A 12,217-nucleotide genomic window follows, 5' to 3' on the forward strand; every position below is an offset into this window, starting at 1 on the left:
GTAACCCGGTGAGCTCTCTCAGCAGCCCGCGGGCCGGTGCCCCGGCTGCCCAGCGTGACGCTGTGGCCTGGGCACCAGACACCAGACCGTAACGTCCGCTGGGACACACGGGCGGACCCTGGAGTCACACGTCCCGGTGACCGTTCGGAACCTGACGGTGTGCGTCGCCCTCACCCAGGTCTGCGCGTCGGCAGTCACTCCCAGGCGTGGCGCAGGGAGGGCACGGCCCACGCCGCATCCCACTCCCCCAGTTCACTCCCCCTGCACTCACGCTGCCCCCGAGGCCCCAGCTGTTCTTTTCACACTTAATTCCCTGAGTAGTTTGGCGCAGCTCAAAGCAAAGACAAAAAGGACAGACCGCTACCCTCTGCCTGGCCGCCGGTGCAGGTTTATCTGTCCTTGCTGCCGGCGGGCGCACGCCAGCCAGTGAGGACACACGGTTTCCCCTTTTTCGCACACAGGAGGCTAGCGTGTACCCCAGTGGTCTCAGACGTGTAGGTCTCAGGATCCTTTTACACTGCTTTTTGAGGCCTCCAAAGAAGTTTTTTAATGTGAGTTATATTTATAAGAACGTACTCCTATTGGCAAACGAAAGTGAGAAATTGAGAAACATTTCTAGAAAAATAAGCCCATTCATTACATAGCGACGTTTTAAAATTAGAATTTATAAAAAAATAGTTTCCAAAACAAAATCAGTGAGGCAAAGCATTTTCACATCTGAACAGATTTCTTAAAAAACAGTAACTGAGGAATAAAAGTAATCAAGGTTGCGAAGGACCTATATACTGAAAACTACGAAGCATTATGACAACGGATTGGAAAAGACACAATGAAATGGAAACGTAAGAATCAACATAGCTAAAAGGGCCACATTAACCAAAGCAACGTGCAAAGTTACTGCAACCTTCGTAGAAATCCCAATGGCGTTTCTCAAATAGAGCAGAAAACCACCAGACCTGCCCGGGACGGCAGACGGCCCGCAAGAGCCCAGGCAGCCCTGAGGCGGGAAGGAGGCTGGAGGCCTCTCCGCCCTGAGTCTAAGTGACGCCGCAGAGCCGGTATCGGCAGAAACGCAGCGCCGACCTGTGCTTTCGTGCTCGTTGGGTTTCTTCAACGAAATGAGGACTTCCAAAGTGCTCTTCTAACAGTAAAGTCACATGGCCTTTTCCTTCAAAAGTTCTTATTTTAATAGGACATTTCTCATCCCTTTAAACATTCCAAAGGACAAACCTGGGGAAACGCTACTAGGATCCTGACAAAATGTTTTTCTTTTAGCACGAGAAGTAATGTTTTCAACGTTATATAAGAATACGTCATAAAACACAATAAAACCGAGTGAAACATTTTGAAACGACAGTATCACTTCAACCTAAACTGCGACTCTCAGACGTGCGCCCTTGCCCCAGCCCAGAAACACAGCAACAAGAAGCACAGCTCCAACGCCGCCTCCCACCGGAGTCGGTTGATGCACTGGCTCAACCCCGCTCCGTTCGCAAGGGCACGTTCCGAAACCAACGGGAAGTCCAGGCCAGCCGGACAGGACCAGGTGAAGGGCAGCTTTGGACGCACCTTTCCCAGGAAGATGCCGTTCGAGTCCCGGGTGCCCGCACGGACTGACGCGCACATCGCGCCTGCGCGGTCGCCCCCTCCCCCCCCCCCCCCCCCCCCGTTCCGTCTGAGCAGACGGTGCAGTCGGACCTGTCGCACGGATACACTCGCCGTGGCCTCCGGGGCCAGGACAGGGCTTCCCGTTGGAAGACTCACCTTCCCGGCCGCGTGCAGACCCGAGCCCGGCATCGGGAAGGGCGCGCGTCCCGAAGGAGGGAGAGGAAGGCTGGACGGAGCGGCAGGGAAGGGCAACCCACGAGGTGGAAACACGCCGAGGGTCCCACCGTGGCCCGAGGGAGCTCACACACACCGGGAAACCGGTCTCACCTGGAGCGCTGATGTCCGACCCCAGTGGTGACCGACGCGCAGAACCACGCAGGGCACGCTGCGCCCCACTAGCTCCCGAGCTCCGCACGCACCGCGGCAACCGTCCTACGCCGGTTTGAGGTAGACGGACGCTGGGAATGCACCGAGTTCTCGCTCAAGGGACCAAGGCACCCAGGAGGGCCCCTCCTGTACCCCCTTCCTGCCTCACAGCAGAAGGGCCGGGGCCAAGGGGGCTCTTTGCAAAGGAAGCCCCCAGGCTCACAGCAAGTCCACGACGTTTGGTCACTGTCCGGCTGGGCTGCGCCGTCCCTCTCCTCCCTGGCTTTTCAAGGTGGAGCTCCAGCGGGCTCCTGTGCGGCGGGGGCAGGGCTCCCCTCCCCGAGTCCCACAGCACGCGTGAAGGGTGGTCCCCGTGTCTTCTGTGACCTGCTCAGAGGGACCCGGACGAACCCGGCCTCTCTGCCCCGTGCCTTCAGGGCCGGGGTCCTGTGAGCACCGCATCCCCCCCCCCAGCCCACGTGGCCCCGCCTCCCACGCAGTTCATCACATGTAACAGGAACCACCTGGAGGTTTGTGGTTCTTCGTGTGCAATTCAGTCAGGTATCCCCCAAACCATTTTTATTCCTGTTTCTCCCTCCCAAGGACTAGTCTACTGAGGCAAGTAACTAGGTCGCTGCCTCGCTATTTCCTGCCTCTTTTGGCCCCAGTTTTTTAGAGTTAGATTTCTTTCACTAAAATATCCTTGTGCATTTACACGTAAAATTCAGTCACAAAAATGGCAGCGCAACATGCAACTATTAATGACACAGAAACAACTTTTCTGATACCAGATCAGGTAAAAACAAAGAAGTGAATTCTTGCACTTGAACGTTATTTTTAGGCACTTGGACGGTGAGTCTGAGAATCTGAGCTTTCGCTCGGAAGCTCTCCAGGCAAACCAGCGTCAGAAATGGAAGGACGGGAAGTAGCTTTTCCAAGGGACGTACTTCTGCACTTGTCTCGCTCCGATTTCCGCGACGTAGATGGCTCCGGTGCGCCCGCTGACGTCCAGGAGGTGGGGCGAGACCTGATCGGCCAGCTGGATGGAGCGCCGCACGGAGCAGGAGCCGATGCTGCCCACGGGGGGCGCGGCCAGGAACAGCAGCCGGCTGAGGTTCAGCTGGGCCACCACCGCGTGCTGCCCGTCGGGGGTGAACCTGCGGAGGAGGGGATGTCGCGCACACGCGGTCAGTCCGTGTGCAGGTCACACACGTGTTGACTCCCACCTCCCTGCTGTCCCCACGGAGCTGGACGGCAGCAGGCCCCGGCGTGCTGAAGGTTCCCCCACCAGAGTCAGTCTGTGAGCCGACCCACCCACTCACTCTATACAGGTCAAGCCCCCAGCATGCCTGCCCCGCCCCGGGTGCGAGAACTCGGCAGTGAACCAGACGCCCAGGTGCCTCCTCCTCTGTGCTCCGGTGGGCGAGTCAACAGTGGAACGCAGAGGTAAAGAGATGACAGGCCTCCGTCGGGGCCGTGACAGCCCCGCAGAGGGTGAGGACCTCAGGCAGGGCCGGGCTCAGGAGGAAAGCCGGGACGAGTGGCGGGCATGGGTGGGGGGTTCTTTCAAGAGGATTTTAAATTAATCAAGTTCTTTCAGGGCGAGATCATGAGATGCGTGGCGGCAGCCACAGCCACGGGCTCGCCGAGGTCACAGGTAGGAACAGCAGTGCCGCGGGCGCACACGGAGCGGCAGGAGCGGCGGTGTCCGGCCGGGTCCGACTCCGGTGACTCAGGGCCTCGCTCTCATCCCGTGCTGGAAAGCCTCCCAGCTGCGCCTCCAGGGTGTCTCTAGAGAAGGTGCAGCCCCCACCCGGCCACGCACGGAGCTGCCACCGACCTCCAGCATTGGAAACCTGAGACAGCCCCCACACCACTTGTCTCCCGCCCCTCCCCCCGAGTCACACTGACGAGGAGCATCTTGGACTCCGAGCCGGCCCTCCGGGGAACCCACCCCCCCACCACACACAGCAAGGGAAAGAAGCCCTTGAACGAGCCGGAGGCGCTTGCCTGACGGAGGAGGGCCCCTCTTCCGCGAAGCAGTCGTCCCAGGCTCCCAGCCAGGCCCCGGTGTCCCGCTCGAAGGCCTGGACTCGCTTGTTTCCCCGGTCGGCGACCCACACCTGCGGGCCAGACGGAGGGTTCGCTGGGGAGGCCGCCTCTGAGCAGAGGAGGCAGGGGGGAGGGGGGCGGGGGAGCTCGACTCTCACAACTTCTCATCGGTCTCGGTCTCGCACTTGGTTCTTAGCGGCCCCCAAATGGGAGGGTTATTAGAAGCCCCGTTCCCAGGCGGGCAGTTCAAGTTCGGGAAGGCTGAGATGTCTGGGAGGGAGCCCCCAACCAGTGGGAGGGCCGCTCTCGGCCTGGTCTGCGCCCCGGGCCCGGGGGCCTGCCCGCTCTGCTGCGCCTCTGGGGGGGGGGGGACACGCACTGAGCTGGCGGCCAGGCCGAGGGCCACCCGCCCCTCTAACCTGCGCTCCCCGTCACCGAGGCCAGCGGCCGCCAGTCCCCGGGCGGGGCAGCCAGGGTTCACCGGCCCCGCAGGAGCGGGGGTCTCGGCCTGCTCTCTGCAGGGGGGTCTCCGACCTGCCGGATCTCCCAAAGGGGCGGCTCGGGAGGCTCCAGGACACGCCCGGAGTGCCTGCAGGCCAGCGACAGGCTGAGCTCAGGGCTGCGGTCGGTTGCCACGGGTTACTACGGCCTCTGCCGTTACCGGACGGGGAGGTGTGCTCTGACGCACTTCCGGTGTGGCTGCCCCTAGGGGGCGCCCTGGGCACAACAGTGAGGCTGCCCCAGCAGCACTGGGGTGGCAGGGCGGCAGAGAGCGACAGGGAAGGGACCGGAAAGGCAGCCAGCCCTCCGGCCTCCGCCTCTCCCCTTCAGGATCCTCGGAGCTGCTGGGTTCGTGGACTCGGGGCTGTGTTTTCAGGGAAACCTGATTTCATCTTCACCAACGGCTGAGAGTTCTGGTGGCCACCGAATTCCTCTCCCTCTCCCGCAGGGCTTTCTGGAACCGACTGTGCCTAATTCTAGGGTCAAAACTGCACCCGACTCCCGCTGCAGCCTCCCAGCAGGAGAGCACCTCTCTCCCTCCCCCCTCCAGGGAACCCGACTCACCTGCCGCCCCCCACGTGCTCCTTCTCCCCTGGAAGTGAGCAGCTCTCTCCTGCTCACCGGGGAGTGTTGGGGAGCCCCCTCCCCACAGGCTCCCCCGCTCACGAGGGAGTCCGTGGGCACCCCCAGCCCCGGGGGAGGGTCCCCACACCCACCTGTGCACACGCTCTCACACCCCTGCACGTCCGGGACGGTCATACACGCACAGGGGCCCTGAGGTCCGAGTGCACACGCCCAGATTCACACACACACACACACACACACGGGTCGAGACACACGGACGCCCACTCTTACCCGGCCAAGGGAGTCCACGGTGACACTGTGGGGTACGTGGAACTCGCCGGGCCCCGTCCCCCTCTCTCCGCGCAGCCAGAGCACCGTGAGATCTGTAAGCGGGGAGCACGCACGCGGGACTGCAGCAGCACAGGGAACGCCTCACGCGCCTGCGTGTCGTGGCGCACGTCACGGGGTGCAGACGAGCTCTCCGACCGTGACCCCATTGTGTTTATACGCCCATCTGCCGGATTCTTACGCTTCACAAAAACACCCTCCCGTTCCGAGCAGCGAACTTGCTTCTTTAATGATTACCTCCGCTCAAAATCACTGCTCAGGGGTCACGCCAGCCTCCTCCTCAAGCCAGCTCCCTGGCCGCTACCCTGCCCCCAGGTGCTGCCCTGCCCCCCGCACCACACCAGCCACAGGGCGTCTGCACAGGCGTCTCAGCCCCCGTCCTGCGGGGGGGGGGGGGGGGGAACCGCGGCCCCTGGGAACACAAGACCGAGTCCCAGCCTCCGGTGCCTGGGACCGCCGCCTCCTGCACACGGGGTCTTCGCAGGGGTCGGGCAGGTGGGGGAGGTGAGATGCGGGGACCCCAGATTCAGGGTGGGCCCTGGATCTGACGACCAGTGTGCTTCCAGGTGATGAGGGGGGAGGAGCTGTGGGGGGATGGGCAGGGACTGGGGCGCAGCAGCCACAAGCCCAGAGGTGCTGGGAGCCCCCGAGGCTGGAAGAGGCAGGAAGGGTCCCCCCGGTGCCTTAGGGGCGCACGACCTCCCCACAGAAGCCAGACTTCTGGGTGCCAGAGCTGCTGTGGGCACGCCCTTCCCGTGGGGCCGCCCATCGTGCCCTTTGTCGCGCAGCCACAGGGCGGTGACGCGCCTGTGTTCAGTCTCCTCGATTTGCCGCCTCCTCTGTCTCCTGGACACTTTCGGTTCTTACTGTATCCCCACCTCTTCCTCCTTCAACCGTCGCCAACCAATTCCACTTACTAGGCGACACACTAACCACACGGCCTCCTCGAGACAGGGCTCACTGCAAATACATCTGATACAGCACTGTGTCTTGTAAAAAAAACACAAAAAACGGCTTCTCTAACATCCCTTTTCTGCTTAAAAAAAAAAAAAACCCTAAATACTTGTGATAGCCAAGTCACGGATCATACAGCCACATAAGGATCAAATCCTTAGACACGCCACGGAGGAGAAACTGTGCCCTGACGTGACCGTGAGCGGGACCCTGAACAGACGGGCGCCCAGCACCCCCCTCAGCCTGCTGGGCCCGCCCCCCATGCCTGAGGGCGGGTGGCTCCTGGACTGGGGGGCCCTGCCCCTGCGAGCACAGGGGCCTCCCCCTCTGCACCGCACCCGCCCTGCCCCGCTCCGCCTGGCGCTCCGGGGCCCACCGCAGCCTGGAGGACGCCCGCACCGCCTTGCCGCCTCCTGGGCTCGTGCCTCGGATGTCACTAACGCTGGGCGGTCAGCCGCCTCCTCTGGTCTCTTGGCCCTGGGACATTTTCCCAGCATGAGCTCCCAAGGACACCCCAGGTCTCACCGTCTAACAGTCAAAAAGTGCACCCCCAGCACCTTTCCTAGGGATGCCCTGCTGCCACCCCAGGCAGCCCCACCCCAGGCTGCCCCGGTGTTGTGGCCCAGGCTTGGGGACGCCCCGCCCACCCACTCTCCTCCCGCCAGAGCCGGTTCTGGGCAAGAACTGCTTCCTGCCCCCCCACCCCCCCAGCTCTGGTCCTGCTTCCCAGACGACGGTATTTCCTCCTCATCGTCTTATTTCACCGTTTTACTGATCTTAGTGACTAACAATCAGCACCTCGGAGTAGCATCAGCAGCACTGAACCGCCTCACCTGTAGCAGACCAGCGGCTGCGGGGCAGGGGATTCGGGAGAACACCTGCTGGCCCGTTGGCCTGCGCGGCCGCTCAGCCCCGGGTGCCGACCCTGACCGCCGACCCCGGACCCTTGGCTGGGCAGAGTGCCCGCGCAGCCCCCAGCCCTCAGTTCCCACCGCCTCCCGTGCCCCTCCGAGCGAGCACCGCTCTGGGTGAAGAAGGAGCAGATCCATCACCGGTGCCCCACACGCCTGTGCCGCCTTTTTCCTGGTAACACGCTTGAGCCCGTTACACAGATTCACACACGAGAGTTATCACTTCATATCGAGTATCAAACCAATTAAACCCCACCGACTGCATGACGTTCTTACGTAAGTTAACACCTTTTAAAACCGGGCCGCGTACCTTGGGACAACTTGATCAGCCTGTTGTTCAGCCCTCCGTCCCCATCCACGACGTAGATGTCTCCTGAGTCTTCCACGTACAGCTCCGAGGGGCTGTCGAACTGCAGGGGGTTCAGGCCGGCGCCGCTCTGGCCCGGGGTCCCCAAGACTTGAACGAGATCCCCGAAGGAGTCGTATTTCTTAACAGTGTGGCCAAAGGGTCCTTTATAGAAAGACACACACGAACATTCCACACATGTGACCACCACACAAGCATTTGTGTTTTTCAAGTGCAGTCGAACAACGGGGTGGGGAAGGTGTGTCAGGGGCCCAACCCCCCCACACAGTCGGCGATCACAGATCACTTTCCACACCCTCAAACTGGACCGCTGACAGCCTGCTGCTGACCGGAACTCATCGTGACACGGACAGTCAGTTACCGCGTTTCGTGTGTTATGTGTGTTATAGGTGGTCTTCTAACAATGAAGTAAGGTAGACGAAAGAAAATGTTATTAAGAAAATCATGAGAGAGAATACATTTATAGTATTTATGGAAGGAAATCCACAGGTAGGTGGACCCACCCAGTCCACACCCATGTTGTTCAAGGGCCAACTGTAAACTGAGAGGAAAGATCTGATAGAATTAAACAGTGAGAAAAAGTTAATAGGCTCAGACACTCAAATGTTACGTTTGACAAGCAACTGAGCGTCCTCGGTGGTTATAGCAAACCTATCCATGAAGTCAAGTCTCAGGCACTCCTAGATAAATAGATTCTAAATCCAAATGTATGAAACTTAAACAGCAGGTTCCTCACACTGAAAGCTCAAACTAAACTGTCAGCACATCGTTTTCCAGTTCAGTCTCATAACCTGGAGGAAGCGATCCCAAGAGAAGGAAGTCACGACAGAAGCGGAAAAGTCAGTCAGTTAGGTTTGAAAACTGTTACTTCACTCATTCGTGTGCAGGTGTCGAATTTCAGTGGGTCAACAAAACCGTGCTCTACAACACAGATGTTTTAAATTGCATTTTCTCCCAGTGGAAAGTAATTGAAAATTCAACTCATTAACTTCCTTAGGAAGGGACTAAATCTTTTCAAATTACTTGTATTTATCTTCTCGCTTATATTAAAATTTATCTGAGTGACACTTATCTTCCAAGCAAAAGTATAAAATAGAATATCAATGAATAGGGAGAAGCCCCAAAGCAGCTACCAGACAGGGACCTGAAGGCGCGCCAAGGCCGCGCTGCCTGGTGGTGCTTCCGAGGATAACTGGGCACGCTGCGCTTGCGGGAAATAATGTGCGTCAGCTTACGTTACGATTCTGTCCTGGAAGTTGGTTTGTTGCTGTATTTGATTTGGAGGCTGGAGCTGAACTTTGTAGCAATAGCAAGAGAACAAAACATTGTTTAAGAAGGCAAAGTCCAAAGTTTCTGAAGAATTAGCAAAAGACATAAAATACCAGTAAATACTTTTTTACATATAAAATGGCTGATTTGCAGTCATGTTTTTATTAAAAGGAAATTACTCCTTTCAAAAACGGGAAGGAATACAGAAACTGTCCTCAGGTCTGTGCATGGAAAAACCAGCTACAAGGGAAAGAATGAAGAGATCACGTGTTTTTTACTTCTGGAAATCAATGAAAGGTGTCACGTGCACTGACTGAATTAGAAAGAAGAGGAGCAGACCCGGACCGTGTGAGGGGAGGCTGGGTCGCGTGGGTCCGGGAAGAGGGCTGACGGAGCAGCCGCCAGGGTCCCGTGCTCATCCCTCTCCCACCCACCACGTGCCTGCCAGAGGTCAGTGGGTAAGAAAGCCGTGGTTCACATGTACAATGGAATGTTACTCGACCATAAAAAGAATGAGCCCTGGCCGGTGTGGCTCAGTGGACTGAGTGCTGGCCTGCAAACCAAAAGGTCACCGGTTCAATTCCCAGTCAGGGCACATGCCTGGGTTGTGGGCCAGGTCCCCAATTGGGGGCGTGTGGGAGGCAGCCACACGCTGATGTTTCTCTCCCTCTCCTTCTCCTTCCCTTTCCCTCTCTCTAAAAATAAATAAATAAAATCTTAAAAAAAACACAAAAAAGAATGAAATTGTACCATTTGTGACAACATGGATGGACCTAGAAGACATGAAAAACAAGTGCCACACAATTTCACTTAAATGTGGGATCTAACGAACAAAATACAGGAACAAACGAAACAAAGAGACTCAAACACGGAGACTGGATGGGAGGGGCTGGGGCCTGGGGGCAAGAGGCGGAGGGACTGAAGTACACGGACTGAGAGTTACGGGACAGTCATGGTGTAAAGTGCAGCGCAGGGCACATCGTCAAGAATACTGTGACACCATGCGTGGTGCCGGGCGGGCACTGGAAGTGTCAGGGTGAACACTGGGTAACGGGTGTGACCGTCTAATCAGCATGCTCTCTCCAGCTGAAATCAACGCAAAGCAGCACTGAAGGTAAACTGTCATTGAGAAGTTGAAGAATTAGTTTGAAAAAGGAGAAAAAGCTGTCCTCAAGGTACAGGCCATAAAAAAGATAGCCTCCCTCTTAAACGTCTCAATTTTATAGAAGTGCAGTATATTTTTAAAAATACGTGACTTCATGAATCGTTAAGCAAACTGGATCTGGCGGCTCTGGTGTTGAAACGTGCAAGCGAGAACACGGGCGAAGGCGGACTTTCTCTCCAGCTGCCGCACGAGCTACGCACACCCCAGCACACGTACCGCTTCCCACGTCCGTGATCCAGACCGCCGGCTCCTGCGGGGTGCTGGCGGCGAACATGCCGTGGGGCGTGTCCACCGTGTGGTTCCAAGCACGCAGGAAATACCCGTCCTCCGTGAACACCAAGACCTTCTGGACGTCATCCCCTCTCTGAAGGCACACAAAGGTAATGGCTGAGACAGGGTCAGTTTCGAGAAAGTAATCTTCACTTTGGCAGCGAGCAGCACAATGTAAAGGTGAGTGGAGGAGTTCAGGAGCACCTGAAAACGCAGCTTTTAACAGTAATTCCTATGTATCAAATGCAGAGTCATAAATTCACTTGAAAGCAATTCGAGGAAACAAATTCGGTAATTGGCATGATGTAAAAACACACGGCTACTTAGTGCAGCACAACAGGCCGATGCTTCCGTTGTGTTCACGCACCTTTTAAGAAACCCAGTTTTACTTACTTGGGCCACGTACACCAGCCCGTTCGGGGAGTCCACCGCAACACAGAACGTTGCTCCGGCGAAGTACTCGGGGTGCTCGGGCCAGCCCACGTCCAGCCTGTAGAGAACGTCCTCAGTTCTCCAGGAAATTTGAAACACAAAGTCCCTTAAAACCTTAAATAAAAACAGAAGGTTGGAATTCAGTTTATACTCTAGCGGAAAAAAAGCCAAAAAAAAAAAAAAAGAAGAAAAAAGGCTAATTTTTAAGCATGCCCTGACACAGATCAGAATGATTGGGAAGAAATCGGCTTATTCATTTAAGTGCCAAGATGACCAAAATACAGATCTGCAAATTATCTGCTGGTGTCACGGCAGCCAGAAAACCCAGTAAGCCCATCGCCGTTTAAAATACCGCACAAGTCCAAAATGCATTACCACACGAAACCTACGGGACATCCCGGCCTAACCTCCCTCACCCGTGCTCAGCATGCTTCAGTTAGCTCACAGCTGGGCCATGAAACTCGAGTGTCATCTCGCGAAGCCTTCGTCGTCTTCTCAGCAGAAGCAGAACACGTGGGTGTGTGTTTATCAACTTGACGGGACCCGACAACACAAAATACCGTGCAAAGTCGCACAGCGCGATCCCGTGCCGAGTACAGTGTCTACTGCATGGTATCGCTTTTGCACCATCCCAGAGCAGAAAAACCACACGCCAGGGACCCTCTGTACATACATTTTTTTTCCAAAAACTTATTTTTTATTATTTACTTATATTTTCTTTTCAGTCACCACTTATCCACCCTATACTCTTGTCCACCTCCACGTCTCCGTCCTCCCGCGCGTGCACAAACATTTTAACCAAAGAGACAGCCACCATCCCGCCCACCCCCGCGGGAGACCAGCTCCTGCGCCCGCCGCCTGCAGTGCAGAGGGAAGCGTCGCCTCCCAGAAGTGCTGTCCACGCCCCAGACAGCCACGTCCTCGCTCTCCAACTCACCGGAGAGCCAGAAAGATGCGAATGCAAAACCAGAAAAACGAGCAAGCAGCCCGCGCCCCCCGCGCAGAGCCAGACCCTCGCCATGACGGAGCAGGGAGCGCGACGAGGCGCTCGGGCAAGAACAGCCTGGGCCCGAACGGGCCCCTGCGGCGCTCAGCCACTGCCGGCTCTGCGGGGTGAAGGCTAGTCTCGATCGCCCTTCCTCGGGGGCGCGGGGTTCGAGAGCCGGAAGGACCACAGGGCAGGGCGGTCGGGGATCCCCGGGGCGTCCCTGGGGCCCCGCCCCCGCGTCTCGCGCCTTCGGGCTCCGCCCCGTGTCACGTGCGCTCGGGCAGCCCCGGAACCAACCCTCTCCAGCGCCTGCGGGAAAGTGGCCCTGCGCCGAGGACTTGGGTCGGCCAAAATAAAGGCGGCCACAGCGATGCCGTAGCGACTCGACGTTAGTTCCTTTGACATTGAGAGCGACCAATCAG

At 57.6% G+C, this 12,217-nt stretch overlaps 1 protein-coding gene across 3 annotated transcripts; it reads right to left on the reverse strand.

The window, feature by feature from the left end:
- Window positions 1-645: 645 nt before the first annotated feature.
- On the reverse strand, window positions 646-12,112 carry NHLRC3 (NHL repeat containing 3). 3 transcript variants are annotated; one of them, XM_028526545.2, is made up of 7 exons: window positions 11,745-12,108; window positions 10,769-10,921; window positions 10,322-10,469; window positions 7,615-7,815; window positions 5,383-5,474; window positions 3,985-4,097; window positions 646-3,131 (listed from the first exon to the last, which is right to left on the reverse strand). In XM_028526545.2, the coding sequence occupies exons 1-7, from the start codon at window positions 11,826-11,828 to the stop codon at window positions 2,879-2,881; spliced, it is 1,044 nt and encodes a 347-aa protein (XP_028382346.1). In that variant the 5' UTR covers window positions 11,829-12,108; the 3' UTR covers window positions 646-2,878. The 3 variants fall into 3 exon arrangements, with proteins under 3 accessions (XP_028382346.1, XP_035867040.1, XP_035867039.1); XM_036011147.1 differs by lacking the exon at window positions 3,985-4,097 and having other exon boundaries at window positions 2,670-3,131; window positions 11,745-12,112; XM_036011146.1 differs by lacking the exon at window positions 5,383-5,474 and having other exon boundaries at window positions 2,670-3,131; window positions 11,745-12,109.
- Window positions 12,113-12,217: the final 105 nt, after the last annotated feature.

Source organism: Phyllostomus discolor, chromosome 11 (genome assembly GCF_004126475.2).
Source record: "Phyllostomus discolor isolate MPI-MPIP mPhyDis1 chromosome 11, mPhyDis1.pri.v3, whole genome shotgun sequence".
Classification (NCBI taxonomy): Eukaryota; Metazoa; Chordata; class Mammalia; order Chiroptera; family Phyllostomidae; genus Phyllostomus; species Phyllostomus discolor.

What these genes read in the sequence shown, in the direction of transcription:
- NHLRC3 (XM_036011146.1), bottom strand. Translation starts at nt 11,828, where the DNA reads ATGGCGAGGGTCTGGCTCTGCGCGGGGGGCGCGGGCTGCTTGCTCGTT. An exon ending in GATCACGGACGTGGGAAGCG is followed by an intron (nt 7,816 to 10,321) that starts GTACGTGTGCTG and finishes CTTTCTATAAAG; the next exon opens with GACCCTTTGGCCACACTGTT. An exon ending in GCTGATCAAGTTGTCCCAAG is followed by an intron (nt 4,098 to 7,614) that starts GTACGCGGCCCG and finishes TCTGGCCCGCAG; the next exon opens with GTGTGGGTCGCCGACCGGGG.